Genomic DNA, 13907 nt, shown 5'->3' with positions numbered 1-13907 from the left:
TGTGACCTCGATAGGAACCTTGTCTTCCCTAATTAACTTGGCTTATTGAAAACGCTGAAGTATCCAGGCCCATTATGCAATTCTCTATTGCTCGCCAGCGAGGTTTGCATTATCTAAATATCACAAGATACGCACTTACATACATACTACATACATACATACACACACATGGACTGAACCGTATAGTTGGTCTCCTGTCTTTAAGGGAAGGTGGGACGTGTTCAAGCACACTTGCATTTTGTATAAGGTATGGTAGCTCTTTCTGGTCTATGGTTTAACACGTATATCCAACGGAAATTTAATTAAAATGTAAAACTAATAATGTTTTCTAAAAAAAAAAGAAAGGAAAGATCTTTGAGTGTTTTATACCAAACAGTATAATTCGGCCCTTACTCTTCTCCGGCTGGTAAAGCCAGAGTTTGTACCATATCAAGGAGGCCCTCGCAGCTGTTTAGCTTATGATCACTACAACAAGGATGCCTTTAAACATTTTTGCCCTGAAGAAGTTCATTGTTATGAACGAAACGCGTTGGCTGACATTTTCTACATTTGGATCTACGCAATAAAAGACTGTTTAAAAGACTAATCCCGAAAGGCTGTGATAATTATTGGAAATAAATCCCTTCACACCTAACAGGTGGTGCACCACTCCAACTTTGGGCTCAGTATCTCTCTGCTTTGCAGTTAGCACCAAACAGCGGCTGGCGCTGGAGCAGTCTGTGCACACCTAACTAAATTGACGACTCACGATCACACTAAGGGAACACTACAGGTGAAGTGCGGTCATTGTGTCCGCCGTTGTCCGCTTCTACAATCCACTTCAGTACTGCAGAGGGTGTGAAGTTACTGCACATGGTGGTTTTGCACCTTGGAGGAACCTGGTTTTATCGCATTAACCGACATTTCAAGGCGTGGAACTTGAAAAGGGGAGCTATTAGCGCACCCATAAGTAATGCACTTTACAAATTTGAAGCTTTAAAGCCTGGTGTACAATATCAAAGTGTTTCAGGGATGTTGAGATACTGGCACTGTAAGTGCTGAGTTATAGATGGGAAGGAACATACTAAGACAGAACTGTTTCTTTATGACTTTGAACAATTATTTTCCTATCACAAGTGGTCTTTGATAAAAGTATTTTTCTCTCATTACAGGAAAAGTGTGAATGGGCGTGGGACTGGACGTGAGGTACCACAGTGCAGGGTAATGTTAGCATGGACTGATGCCTCCCTTTGACTTACCCCTTCATATTCCGTCTCTTGGTTAGCAGGGAGACCACCCAGGCCAATGTCAGTGGTAGAGGTAGGCTTTTCGAAGTAGTCTTCATAACTGATGGTGTCGTACTCCTGAATGGTTTCTTCGGTGAAATCTCCATTAGCGTTGACTTCTTTGCGGTCAATGTCAGACTCATCGACCACCACTCGCTGGGAAAATAGTGAAGAGATATTCATTGAAAGCACTGTTTATAGGACAGAGGGTGTGATCGAATAGATATGCAAAATAATGGACAAGAAAGACAAGTTATGGAAGGATCACAAAGAGGAACAGACTGGAAAAAAATAAAATACAGATTGAGTGACAAAATAAAAAGGACAGCAAGAAATAAAGCAACTTAAGATCAGTCTGAACTGGACACACCACAGGAACTCTGACACTTCTATGGTGGAGGCAATGGGAAATCTTATGTGTTCACCTTTTCTAGACTTTGCCCTGACAATAACTTTTTCTTAGTGTATGAATGAACCTCAGTGCATGTGCAAAGGGGACAGAGCCAGGTAATATGGCTAACAGCAAAGGTCTTTCTTAGCCTCCATGTTCACAGATCACAATGAACTTTATAGTGAGTGATAACACTATGATTTCAATGCACAGGGATTCGCCTGTGATCGAATACAAACATGCCGCAGCTGGCGGGCTTCTCAAGGGTAGAACATAAAGGCAGGTGTTAACTGTGACCAGGCATGTCTGATGTTTTGTGGGTTAACAGTGTCTCCTACTTCAGTAGTAGGGACCAGTGATAAGACAGAGACTCCATTACTCATCGAATCCGAGAGAAGATTATTGTAGAAGAGATTAATCCTTTTCCAGGGACTCTCGCTTCTTAAAAAAAGACCCAACTCACTGCAGAAGTAAGAGTCCTAGTGGTCCTCTTAGATGGGCAATGCCTGTGAGCAGCAGCAGCCCCCCGATGACGCCACTTACACATCTGAATCGCATTTCTTTAACACCCAGGGCTTCTTCCCATTGGTTGCCTGTGCTGGGAGGTGCTAAATTTGCATCTCTGTACTGTTCATCAGGCCATTGTTTTGACACAGACAGTCATTTCTGGTTAAAAATTGTTTCATATCCCTTGACACCTTTGCTCTTTTTGTATCTTACAATCGATAAATATGTACCACAAATATGATTTTTACTCTTGTCTCGGAACCCAACTGTTACACTCAGCTAAAGCTGATGGGTCCTATCTTGTGTAAGCTTCTTTAGCCTTATAGTCACAAGAGGCTATTTTGGTGACGAATGATGCACTCAAGTAGACTTACCTATTAAAATACATTAACATATCAAAGATAAGATAAAATAAGATAAGATAAGATACGATATCAAGGGTCAAAACCAACACTCACCCCAACAGCAAAGAGGCAAAGATGTTTAAACAAAATACAAGACTTACATCTGATTCTTTGACTGTGATGACAGAACTAGTAGGGACTTCCTCTGCAACATTGCCTCCTGTACCCCCTACTGCTGCTCCGCCACCTTCTACAGCCCCTCCTCTTTCTTCAACAACAGTTTCAGTCTCCTCAATCCCATCATAATTTAGGTCTTCGTAGGGTTGTGGGGTGTAATATTCTTCTTCAGTGATAGTCCCATAGTTGTACTCGTCTATCAGAGGGTCTTCCACAACAGGGTTGGCCTCCACTGTTTCCACTTGGGCAGTTTCAGCAGCTCCTAGGACCGAGGCCTCTGTTGGGGGAGGGGTGGTCTCCTCCTTGCAAAACAAGAGAGAAACAGTTAGTGGACACAAGCAGGTGGACCCAGCGGATGTGTTTGACTAGCCATTTACACTGCACAACCAATCAGATCTCCTGTGGTTCAAATATAAAATATTCAATAGCAGACTTTGGATCTGATGTAGAGTTTGATGGACGGGTAACACCATCACAATTGTGACAGACATTCCGCCCGCTGTATTACAAGTGCATTATATTTAATGTTACACCAATACGGATTAGTCGCCACGTTTGTGACAGAGTATCCCATTCGCTGAACTCTTAATAAGACCCTTATTTTGTACTGACGAGTATCACATTTCAAAACACCTTATACTGATGAGCTTCCACCATAAAAGTAGTTCTAAAGCTGAATCTTATTTATGCAAAACACATTACCAATAACATTTTAACTGCTTAACTGCACACTAGCACAGTATTTATCTATTATATGATGACACTGACTAAATGAATTATGGTATAAATATTCGAACAAATGAATAGTGTTTTTTAATCATGTTTCATTCCATTATGCACATCACATTTGTTCTCAAATTTATGAGATATATATATATATATATAAATATATAAAAAGTTACCATAATTTGCCGTCATAATTATCTTCTATTTACTGCAACACTAATTGATTTCTTAATTATTCTTTCAATATGATGCATGAATATAGTTTGCCTTTAAAACACGTAGTTTTCTTCCTAACGTAGGTGTGTCACTTGCTCTTGGAGTACTACTTTTGACTATCATTTTACTGTAGAATTTACCTCTTGTCATTCAGGAATTACATATTTGTTAGTCTAAATCACATGCTATAAAACCTACTTTCTAGCATTTGAAGACTGCACCTGGCCCTTGCCATTCGTGGATACTGCAGGAAGGGTGAAAACCTTGAAATATATATATTTGGTGGTGATATTTCTGAATGTCAGACATCCAGGGCTGACACTGCTGGGCGTAGGGGGCCTTGTTTCTAAATGGGCTCTTCGGACATCTTTCGTGCTGTGCTCTAGCAGTAATAACTCTGATATTGAATTACAGGACCATGGCATACTGAAGATTACACTGCCTCATTCATGACATCATGTCCCTTGTGATGTGGCTCTAGAGGTAGGCAATCCAACAAATTAACAGGGAGAGCCAAGCCAGAGCCGATCCAGAGCTAAGCCAAGTGACTGACTTGTCTCTACCAGCTCGTGCATGAGTGGAGCACTGAAAATATTTGCAATGTAAATCATGCACCAAAAATTGTGTAAAAAACCATGAAGTTGCTTCAAAATGTTTTAAAAAGTGGATTGCTTTATTATGCAGAAGCATTTAATCTTAGTACATCTGACTAGATACCTGCACTGAGAAGGATTTCTTTAAAGGGATAGCATTCCTGCCCGTCTTCCCGCGCTGACATGAGCGTCATTAGTGAACTAAGGGGCAAGTCACTTGTGTACACCATATTGTGCGGTCTGGATTCTTAGATAGGACAACGTAATCATCTGTGAATAAGAAACACAAGAAGTTTTCGAACAGCGCAGATCCTGAACTGACATATTAGGAAGTGTTCTCATATGTGATAGTTAAAAAGGAGGCTCTTTATTTTGTCAAGAATCACACAAGTTATAAAGGAGGGAAGCCGGAGCGGTTTAGTGGTTTTCTAGTTCCTCATCGCATCAAAGGTTACTGCTTTTCCTATAATTATTGCCATATGTAGGTATAGTGTAGGTGGCAGACAGAAGCCACTTGCAACCTCAGCTCACTTTGGGCTCGAGGGTCCAAGAGGGCCTCGAGCTGAGCCAGAGCCTGGCATCAGGCCTGAGACTGGCTTGATCTCTCAGTGGTTCAGCTACCCCTATGCGGCACTAATCATTTTCACCATAACAATGCTAGCCCCAGGGTCGCCACCATATCCCTTCCCAAAGCCATAATGATCTCTGGCCGATTCCCTGCATTCCTGGTGTGAGTCTCCTGGCTTTATGGCTGTTAGGAACAATGTCTCTGGCATGGCTTGGAGTAACATTCTGCCATACTGCGACATCATTGAGAGCTTGACAGTGATGCATGGAGGTTTTCTTTGTTGCTAGGTCTCGCCTACACAGAGCATTCGCTGTGCTGCGAGACTTATTGTTTACTATTCAGTGTGGTTAAAACCCACCCACAGAATACCATTAGTTGCTTTTGTTGTCACTCTCAATTACAGTCTTTTGATTGCGCATCTCCTGTAGGCTTCCATTTCTTTCGTGTGTTTGCTCCTCCCATGAGCAACGACCAAGTATATGTGTTCTTACTCATCTTTGTTAGGTCGAGCCTAGGCAGCGCGCATGCACTGATGTAAGACCTGTTGGTATCTCGTCTATCTGGTTTTTGGCATGCACATGAATTGCCATTTGTTCGTTGTTGTGCCATTTAGAAATACAGGGTTTTTATTGGTGCATTGGGTCTGATTCTCCCGGCTTTGCTTGCTTGGGGCACGCCCAGGCAATTTCACTCATTGTTTACATGCGTTGGCCATCCCAATACGTCTGTGGTTCCTCCTGGTCATCCTGATCTGCCTTGTTATTTTGAAGGCTATCAACATCGTTTTAGGCTTTCAGGACATTTCACGGAACAATGCTCTGTTCGGCACCTGCAAAGTGCAATTTCTGTTCGGTAGCTGTTGAGATATGCCAATAGCTCTAACTCAAAAAAATGCGAGACCTACTGCATTTCTAATGCTTGTTTTTCCTTATCTATTTAAAAAGCAATATTTTTTCTTACAAGCGTTTCCGTATTATTCCTGGATGCATAATGTGTTTTCCTACTTTTAATACAGGCATGTGGCCTTTTATTTATGTTGCTTTCACCCTATCTGCCGTCTCCATCAATGCTTTAGTAACTTACACCCCTAACTGAACTATTCTATGCTGCTCTACTCTATGCTACTCCACTCTACGTCCTCTACACCACTCCACTTTCTTTCACTGTATGCTATGCCATACCACTCCACTGTACGCCACTCCACTCTATGCCACTCCACGCCACTACATTCCACTCCACTCTACACCACTCCAGATAATGCAACTCTGTGCCACTCTACTCTATACCACTCCACGCAACTCCACACCACTCTATTCTAGGCCACTCCATTCCACTCTAAACCCCACTCAATGCCACTCTACTGCTCTCCACACAACTCTACGCCACTCTACACCACATCACACTATTCTGAGCTACTCCACTATCCTCTATCCCACTCCACACCAGCCTATACCACTCCACACCACTCTATGCCACTCAATGACATTCCACTCCATTCTACACCACTCTACTCTATACCAGTCTACTTTACACAGCTCTATCCCACTCTACAGTATGCCACTCTACTCTACACCAGTCAACACTACTCTACTTCACGCCACTCTACACCACTCCAGTCTATGCCACTTCACTCTGTGCCATTCTACTCTATGCCACTTAACACTGTGCCACTCTACAGCACTCTACACGACTCCTTAGGGGAATAATGTTATTTTGTTTTTAAAGGTATCTGTCCTCCTGCTGCCGCTCACTCAGGCACAGAGAGCCAACAGCTTTTCTACAAACTGGATGTCAACACAGCTGGGTTGGAGAAACCTTAGTGTGCATGTCTGGCCATCACTCCTACCTGCCACAGCCCAGCCCTTCCCTGGCCAACACTCCCTGGCTCAGTCAGTCAGCAGAAAATAAAATGATAATATTGTTTTATTATCATTTTATTTTTCGCTGACTGACTCTAACCAGTGGGATGACACTACTACGCCATTATGGAGGAACCGACCCTGACTCTACACAACTCCACTCCATGCTACGCCACGTCATTTAACTCAACTCCATGCTACGCCACTTGACTCAACTCCACTCCATGCTACGCCACTTCACTCAACTCCACTCCATGCTACGCCACTTCACTCAACTCCACTCCACTCTCCTCTATGCCATGCCGCTAACTTTTAGCCTTGCTGCTGGCCACCATCTAGAAAAGACATTGGCAAAATCAATAGCTATCACACAGGCAAGACTTATTGGCTTTGACAATGCTTGTTTTGGTTTTGTCAATATTAAAGCTGTGCCTTGATGGCTGGGGGAATACAGTGTACTCCTTAGCCATACACCCTGGATGTGTAGTAACTAGTGGTGTTACTCTTCACCCAAGTAATGGAACCTCCACTCCCGTGAACTGGGGCCTCTTGCCATCAACTTGTCTGGGACATGGATGAATTATGTATAGTTGTATGGAATTAATTTGTGGGTTACAAGTGTTCTGATGACTGAAAGAATACCTTTGGATTCTGTATTTAACTTGTTTTGTAGAATATCGATCTATGGGTATTTTGACCAAATATGCTGGACAATGCTTAATTTGTGAAACAAGGAGCACCGGTGCCCAAAGCTCTGCTCAGAAGACCAGCCGGCGCAACTACATGCCAGCGCACTCCTTAACAAGGCTGCACAGCCTTCAATCCGCCTCATGCCTCTGAAATTGATTTCCAGGCATGCCCTGCCCTTTATCCCACTCTTGCAGGCCCCTGCGTTTTCCTTTTGAGACGTTGTTCCCATCTTTTACTTTCTCCCTCTTATTCCTTTGTGTATTTTTTCAATTGAAAACATTATGCGGAACGCTCTCACAATGCAACTACATATGCCATTATGGAGAACGGAGTTGTTCAAATAAACTACATATAAGAATTAATTAGCGCCAGGTCACCTTATGAGTAAACATGCGCTTGAAAAACGTGGCTGAACACTGTTGCAGGCTGCACATGACTGCTCTTGATCTGAGATCTGGAAAAACATAAACATGCCGCCGGTGCCTGTCATCGCTTGCATGCTTCTGACGGCAGCTTGCAAAAAGCTGAGGGCGCGCGGTTTCTGTTGCCAAGGCTCTGTGGTGAGCCTTTCTGCTGATGGTGCAGTCCTTCAGGCCAGCATTGTGATGTAACTCAATAGATGCCTGCGACGGTGCACTTGTGACAGAACTCATGGTCCAGCTGTAATCCGACTGTGTAGTTAAATGAACATTTCCACGAAAGCAGGAGGGAAACTGAAGCACATTCTGAGCAAGTGTAGAAATGATATTGTGATAGAAAGAGACTTTGTGGTGCTGCAACAAAGATGCGATTCTGTTGCAACAAAGGCTTCACTGTTTTCCCAAATGTTGGCATTTAGAAGGCTTCTGAAGTACTCTGCTCTACCAAACGTCCTTTTGAAAGTACCAGCGCTGGGACTGCACATGGTAATCAGCTTGAACACTCAAAGGTCACAACAGCTCAGCTCCCAGGATAAAATCACACCAGACCCTGTCTGATTAAAATGCACTGCTTGTTATGTCATCTTTGACTGTGTCCTGAAGGGACCTTATTTGGTTTAGGTTCAGGTTTGATGTTTAGTAGGAATGCCGCAGCATCCCCACTCCTAATGGTCATAATGCAGGAGAGCGGGGGAGAGTGGCGGCAGGGTCTCATGAACGAGGTACCACCACAGGCTCAATGGAAGTCTCCCCCAGGAGGCTGGTCCCTCTATGAAGATGCTGCAATACCACAGCACTGTGAGCGCAGGCGCATGGGGTGGGGGTAGAGCATGCTTGATGGAGTAGTTTCATTGATGGAGCACATTTTAATAATAAGGGCTCCTCAGCACTGGTACCTGCTCCTGAGATCACATTCGAAACACACAGGTCTTTACTGTTTTTACGCTTCTACAGGAAAAATGTTAACTCCTTTTAAGAGCATTTTAACGTTTGTGAGCAACAGTGGTCCAGCAACACCCTGATATAGTAGAGGGTAGCACATTGTCCTACAGGTGAACATGGGCAGAGCCCCTTGGGGGTTTATGTTTGATGTTGTACCGACAGCAGGCTAGAGGAAGGGCCATCTATCCAGCGAGAAAGGAACTAGAGGCTTTCATCCCAACATGTGCCATGAATTGTGGGCCACTTGCAAGCCTGATAGTGCCTTGCCTGGAAAGCCTGTATACAAGGCACTGAAGTGATTGTTCTTTACTTTGAACCAGGATCCATCTAGAGTAGTACTTAGTTAGTGAGTATTTTGTTGAGAAGCTCAGGACATCAGTAGAATTAGTCAATGTCCTTAGAGAATGGCCACATCAACCCTGGCTAGAGAAAAGGGCACATCCCTGGTCAGGCTGATGATAAGGGGTGGGCGGAATTTGCGAAATTCACTTTCGCAAATTATCGCGAAAATGTTAAAAATCTCCGCAAACACGCGCAAATATCGCGAAGATGCGGAAGTTTTTTCCCGCCCGTTCGCGATATTTTCTGCGTGGTCGCGGCTCGCCAACTTACCCATGCGGTTGCTCGTGGGCGCGGCCATCTTGTTTTCACTTGTCTCGCGGTGCATGATCGCGAGAAGAAAGACGTGATCGTGCGACGTTACTGCGGGCGCGAACTGTCGCGAGACAGCGCAAATGGCTACCAACAATCCAACATCTCGTGGAGAACGCGACCGGATCGGGAAAACTTGTCGGCGAACGCGGGGATTCAGGTAAGGCGATCGCACGCACGCGAGAATGTATTATTTTACAGCGCGAGCAAGAAACAAATTATTGCTAAGCTGCGGAATGCGGAAATTTTGACATTTTCGCGCTTTCCGTGGAATGCGAAAATGCCAAATTATCGCAATTTCCGCGAACGGAACGGAATTTTGGCCCAGGCCTACTGATGATATAGAGTTCTGGCGACGTCCATACGCGGAGGGTGTTACATAGGTGGCGTCTGTGTGCACGGAGAGGAGGACACAAAGGTTTGCTTGGGACAATATTGGTACCGTTTGGAACGTCTCCTCCACCCACCCATCTTGCCTGTATCTCCTCTACCCTTGTGATTATCACAATGCTGTTTTCACTCCAACATCACTTTCAATGCATTTCTTGCTGAACGTTAATTGCCCCACTGCTCCTGTGGCGTGATATTTAACTGTGTACAATAAATAACATAAACAAAATACAACTACTCACACTTTAAATAAAGTCCTGTTATAAGTGACTACTAGATGCACAGGCCTTCATGCGCCACAGTGCCGGCCTTTAGAGAGTAATGGCTAGATACACGACTACTAGATGCACATGGCCTTCATGCGCCACAGTGCCGGCCTTTAGAGAGTAATGGCTACATACAAGACTACCAGATGCACATGGCCTTCAAGCGCCACAGTGCCGGCCTTTAGAGAGTAATGGCTAGATACACGACTACTAGATGCACGGGCCTTCATGCGCCACAGTGCCGGCCTTTACAGAGTAATGGCTAGATACACCACTACTAGATGCACGGGCCTTCATGCGCCACAGTGTCAGCCTTTAGTGAATAGTGGCTAGATGCACGACTATTTGATGAATGTATGACATTACAACACATACATTTACAACGCATGCCTTTACAACACAGTTTTTACATCGCAACATCCTTTACAACGCATACATTTACATCGCATGCCACTACAATGATTTTTTTTAAACTACATTTACAATGCATTCCATTACATCACATTATACCTTTACAACGCATACCATTACAACGCGTACCATTACATTGCATTTAAGGTAAGTGTTGGATAGTGTAGGGGTAATAATTACTATTCTAACTCCAGGGGGTGCAACAGTAGGGTAAGTGTTGGATAGTGTAGGGGTAAAAACAACTATTCTAACTCCAGGGGGTGCAATAGTAGGGTAAGTGTTGGATAGTGTAGGGTTTACAATTACTATTCTAACTCCAGGGGTGCAGCAGTAGGGTAAGTGTTGGATAGTGTAGGGGTACTATGCGTTGTAATGGTATGCGTTGTAATGAAATGCGATGTAATGCCTGCGCTGTATTGACATGCATTGTAGTGTCATGCGTTGTAGTGACATGCAATGTAATGGCTGCGTTGTAGTGACATGCGTTGTAAAGGATGTTGCGATGTAATGACTGCGTTGAAAATGTAGTGTGATGTAATGACTGCGTTGTAAAGGTTGTTTTCCCTATTTGATGCACAGGCCTTCATGCGCCACAGTGCCAGCCTTTAGAGAGTAGGGGCTATATATGTGACTACTAGATGCACAGGCCTTCATGTGGCACATTGCCGGCATTTAGAGAGTAGTGGCTAGATACGCGACGACTAGATAAACAGACCTTCATAAGCCACAGTGCCAGTCTTTAGAGGGCAGTGGCTAGATGCGTGACTACTATAGGCTTAGGCCTTCATGCGCCACAGTGCCGGTCTTTAGAGAGAATTGGCAAGAAAAGCAGAAGAGGACGGGACACCTCTTAATATAGCTGGTTGCAGAGACTGGATGGTAGAGGAACCAGATTGACGCGGAAAGAGGCCCAAAAAAAACTCTTTAATGAGCAGGAGGAAAGGTCAAATAATCTCTCTGACCTTACTGGCACTGGTTTTAAAAATACCCATTTTCGATGGTCCACTAAGTTTGCTTGAAACCATCCGGGTCATTGCAATGAGCTTGCCCTCGGCTAGGAGTGAGACCATCTGGATGACTGAATTGGGTTAGCACTTTCTTCGGGACAAAGATTCGCAAATGACCAAAAGAAAAGAAAAAAACTTAACAAATTGGAAGGAAAGAATCCCATTTAATTCTATTTGACTTCATGAAGGAATCCTACAAAACAACCTTTCGGTCCTGATGAAAGCCTTCGACCCATAGGGTGCAAAGTTGGCTGAAACATGTTGAACCGTACTCTTTCAGAGATAGATTTGAGAGACACCAAATACCTCTCCATTCACATCTCACATTTTTTATTCATACCACTACCTTTGATCTTCTTAGTAAAGTGTGTCCTTTCTAAAGTTAAGGGGTATTTATAAACCTGTTGTCTCTCACATGGTGGATCCCATATGGTCTCAGATTCAAGAGGAAATCCCTCTTGGTGGATGAAAAGACCCAATGATGTAACGATCAGTGGCTAGCTACGCCAACAGGAGACATGCCTTTGGCGGAACACTGTTGCGAGTCTCACAACAATTATGGTGTTGCCCCCCCCCGTCTCAACACAACTCTTCCCCTCCTTTTAATTTTAGATATTCATTTAAGGGAAGTTGAGTGGAAACTTAACTTCTCCCTCCCTCTTTTGAATTTTGAGAGGTGTTGTTCGTGTAACACATAATTCTGTACTATTATTTAGCATGCAATGCATTTTCATGTTCATTCCGATGCGAAGTGCAGGGCTATTTTGTGTAATAATACGTAATTTATTTCACATCATTTTTTGCATTTTGCAGACTTTTCTCAAAGGAAATTACACATGTATTTGCCCAGGTTTATTCATCATTTGGACTTTAGAAACGTTTTTTTATATGGACATCCATAGATGCCACAAACATGAGATTTAATATCTAATAATAAAAGGGTGAATAGCTTAGTCTTCATCATGTGATCGCACATCAACAAATCGGGTAGGTCCATTCCTGTAACTCATGAATTTGGGCCATACACTTCCCTCCTGTGCCGCTTAAGTAACCGTTAGTACGCCCTTGTGATCTTGAACTGCTGTTCCACACAGTAACTAACCAATGGATCAGTGCATGTGAGCATAGCTTGTAGGACAGGGTGTGCACTAAGCCTGGCCAAAGCACTACGCTACGCTCGCGTAGTTTGCGAAGTTTGCGCTACTTCGCACTACGCGAATTGCACGTAGCACAGTGCAAACATGCGTAGCATAGCATTGCGTAGTGCAGCGGTCATTTTTTGCTTGCTCGCGGTCCTCAACATCAAGTTGGCGACCGCGAGCAAGCAAAATGACATCCCGGCGAGACTTTTTCCTTGTTCGCGATCAGCAACATCAAGTTGCCGATCGCGAGCATGGAAAATGAACATCCCGGCGAGATTCTCAACGCGAGGAGGTCAGGTTTCTCATTGCAAGTGGTTGCGTATGCTCGCGACCGCTCGTGATGAGAAACTACCAGTCCGCGTTGAGAAATCTGCCGCTCGAGTAAAAATCTACTCGAGCAGCAGAAAACTACAGCTCGCACTGTGCAAGATGCCGTTTTCAATGATTGCACAGTGCCGGATGCTTGTCCGCACTGTGCAATCATTGAAAACGACATCTTGCACAGTGCGTACAGGGTACTACGCTGTTCGCGAAGTGCTACGCGTAGCTCACGTAGTGCGAAGTGCACTTTGCGTAGCTTCGCGTAATGCAACTTCGCGAACTACGCCCAGGGTTAGTGTGCACACAGGTGGCTTCATCCGCCTTGCTATGAAACAAGTCATATGAATATGAATGTAATGTTGCTGGTTACCTCTTCATATTCTGTTGCTGATTCAACAACAACTGGTTTGGGGGTGGCCTTTTCGGGTTTCACCTCATCAGTGTCCTCGTAGTAGGGATATTCGTAGTAGTAAGGGTCGGATTCTCCATCCACGGGCTCTGAGTACTGCAAATAAATTAAGAGAAGCGTGAAGTAATTAAGGCAGTAGACAATGAAAACAGGGATAATGCAATGAATCACTTTGGTGGCCATTCTGTCTTGAGAAAGCCACCTACACAACCCCTGTCAAGCAAAAAAGCTCTTTAAAAGGTTTCATTTTGGGGCTCACCTACAGACATCTTTAGCTTTATGGTGAGAGATAATGTCATCACACAACACACAACACAAAACACACAACATATAGATACAGAAAAGGACTTCTGGACAGCTTCTTCCAGCCACTGACTACTGTGGTTCAGCAGGTTTTAGAGACTGGCTGACAAAGATCATCATTGCTTGTTTCAGTCTACGGCATTTTGTGGAACTGAACACCCAGGGCCTCATTTATAGTTTTTTTACCGTAGGGCAGCACAGCAGGTCTTGCTGCTGCTCTGTCCTACAGCAAAAGAAAAGGGCAGGAATGTGCTGTATCTATCAGATAAGGCGCATTTCTGTCCTTTTCCCCTGCAGCGGCGCACAATGG

The 13907-nt window shown here is 44.1% G+C and overlaps 1 protein-coding gene across 2 annotated transcripts in view; it reads right to left on the bottom strand.

The window, feature by feature from the left end:
- The window catches only part of LOC146868662 (collagen alpha-1(V) chain-like), a 469251-nt gene that overhangs the window by 219416 nt on the left and 235928 nt on the right, over positions 1-13907 (bottom strand). For both annotated transcript variants that reach the window (XM_085612768.1, XM_085612776.1), the window contains exons 6-8: positions 13256-13390; positions 2669-2986; positions 1239-1421 (exon numbers count right to left, since the gene is read on the bottom strand). In XM_085612768.1, the coding sequence (XP_085468894.1) occupies positions 1239-1421; positions 2669-2986; positions 13256-13390 (636 nt within the window). The remainder of the gene's footprint in view (positions 1-1238; positions 1422-2668; positions 2987-13255; positions 13391-13907) is intronic.

The sequence above is a fragment of the Triturus cristatus genome, chromosome 1_2 (assembly GCF_964204655.1).
Source record: "Triturus cristatus chromosome 1_2, aTriCri1.1, whole genome shotgun sequence".
Classification (NCBI taxonomy): domain Eukaryota; kingdom Metazoa; phylum Chordata; class Amphibia; order Caudata; family Salamandridae; genus Triturus; species Triturus cristatus.
This window is presented reverse-complemented; position numbering and strand designations above follow the sequence as displayed.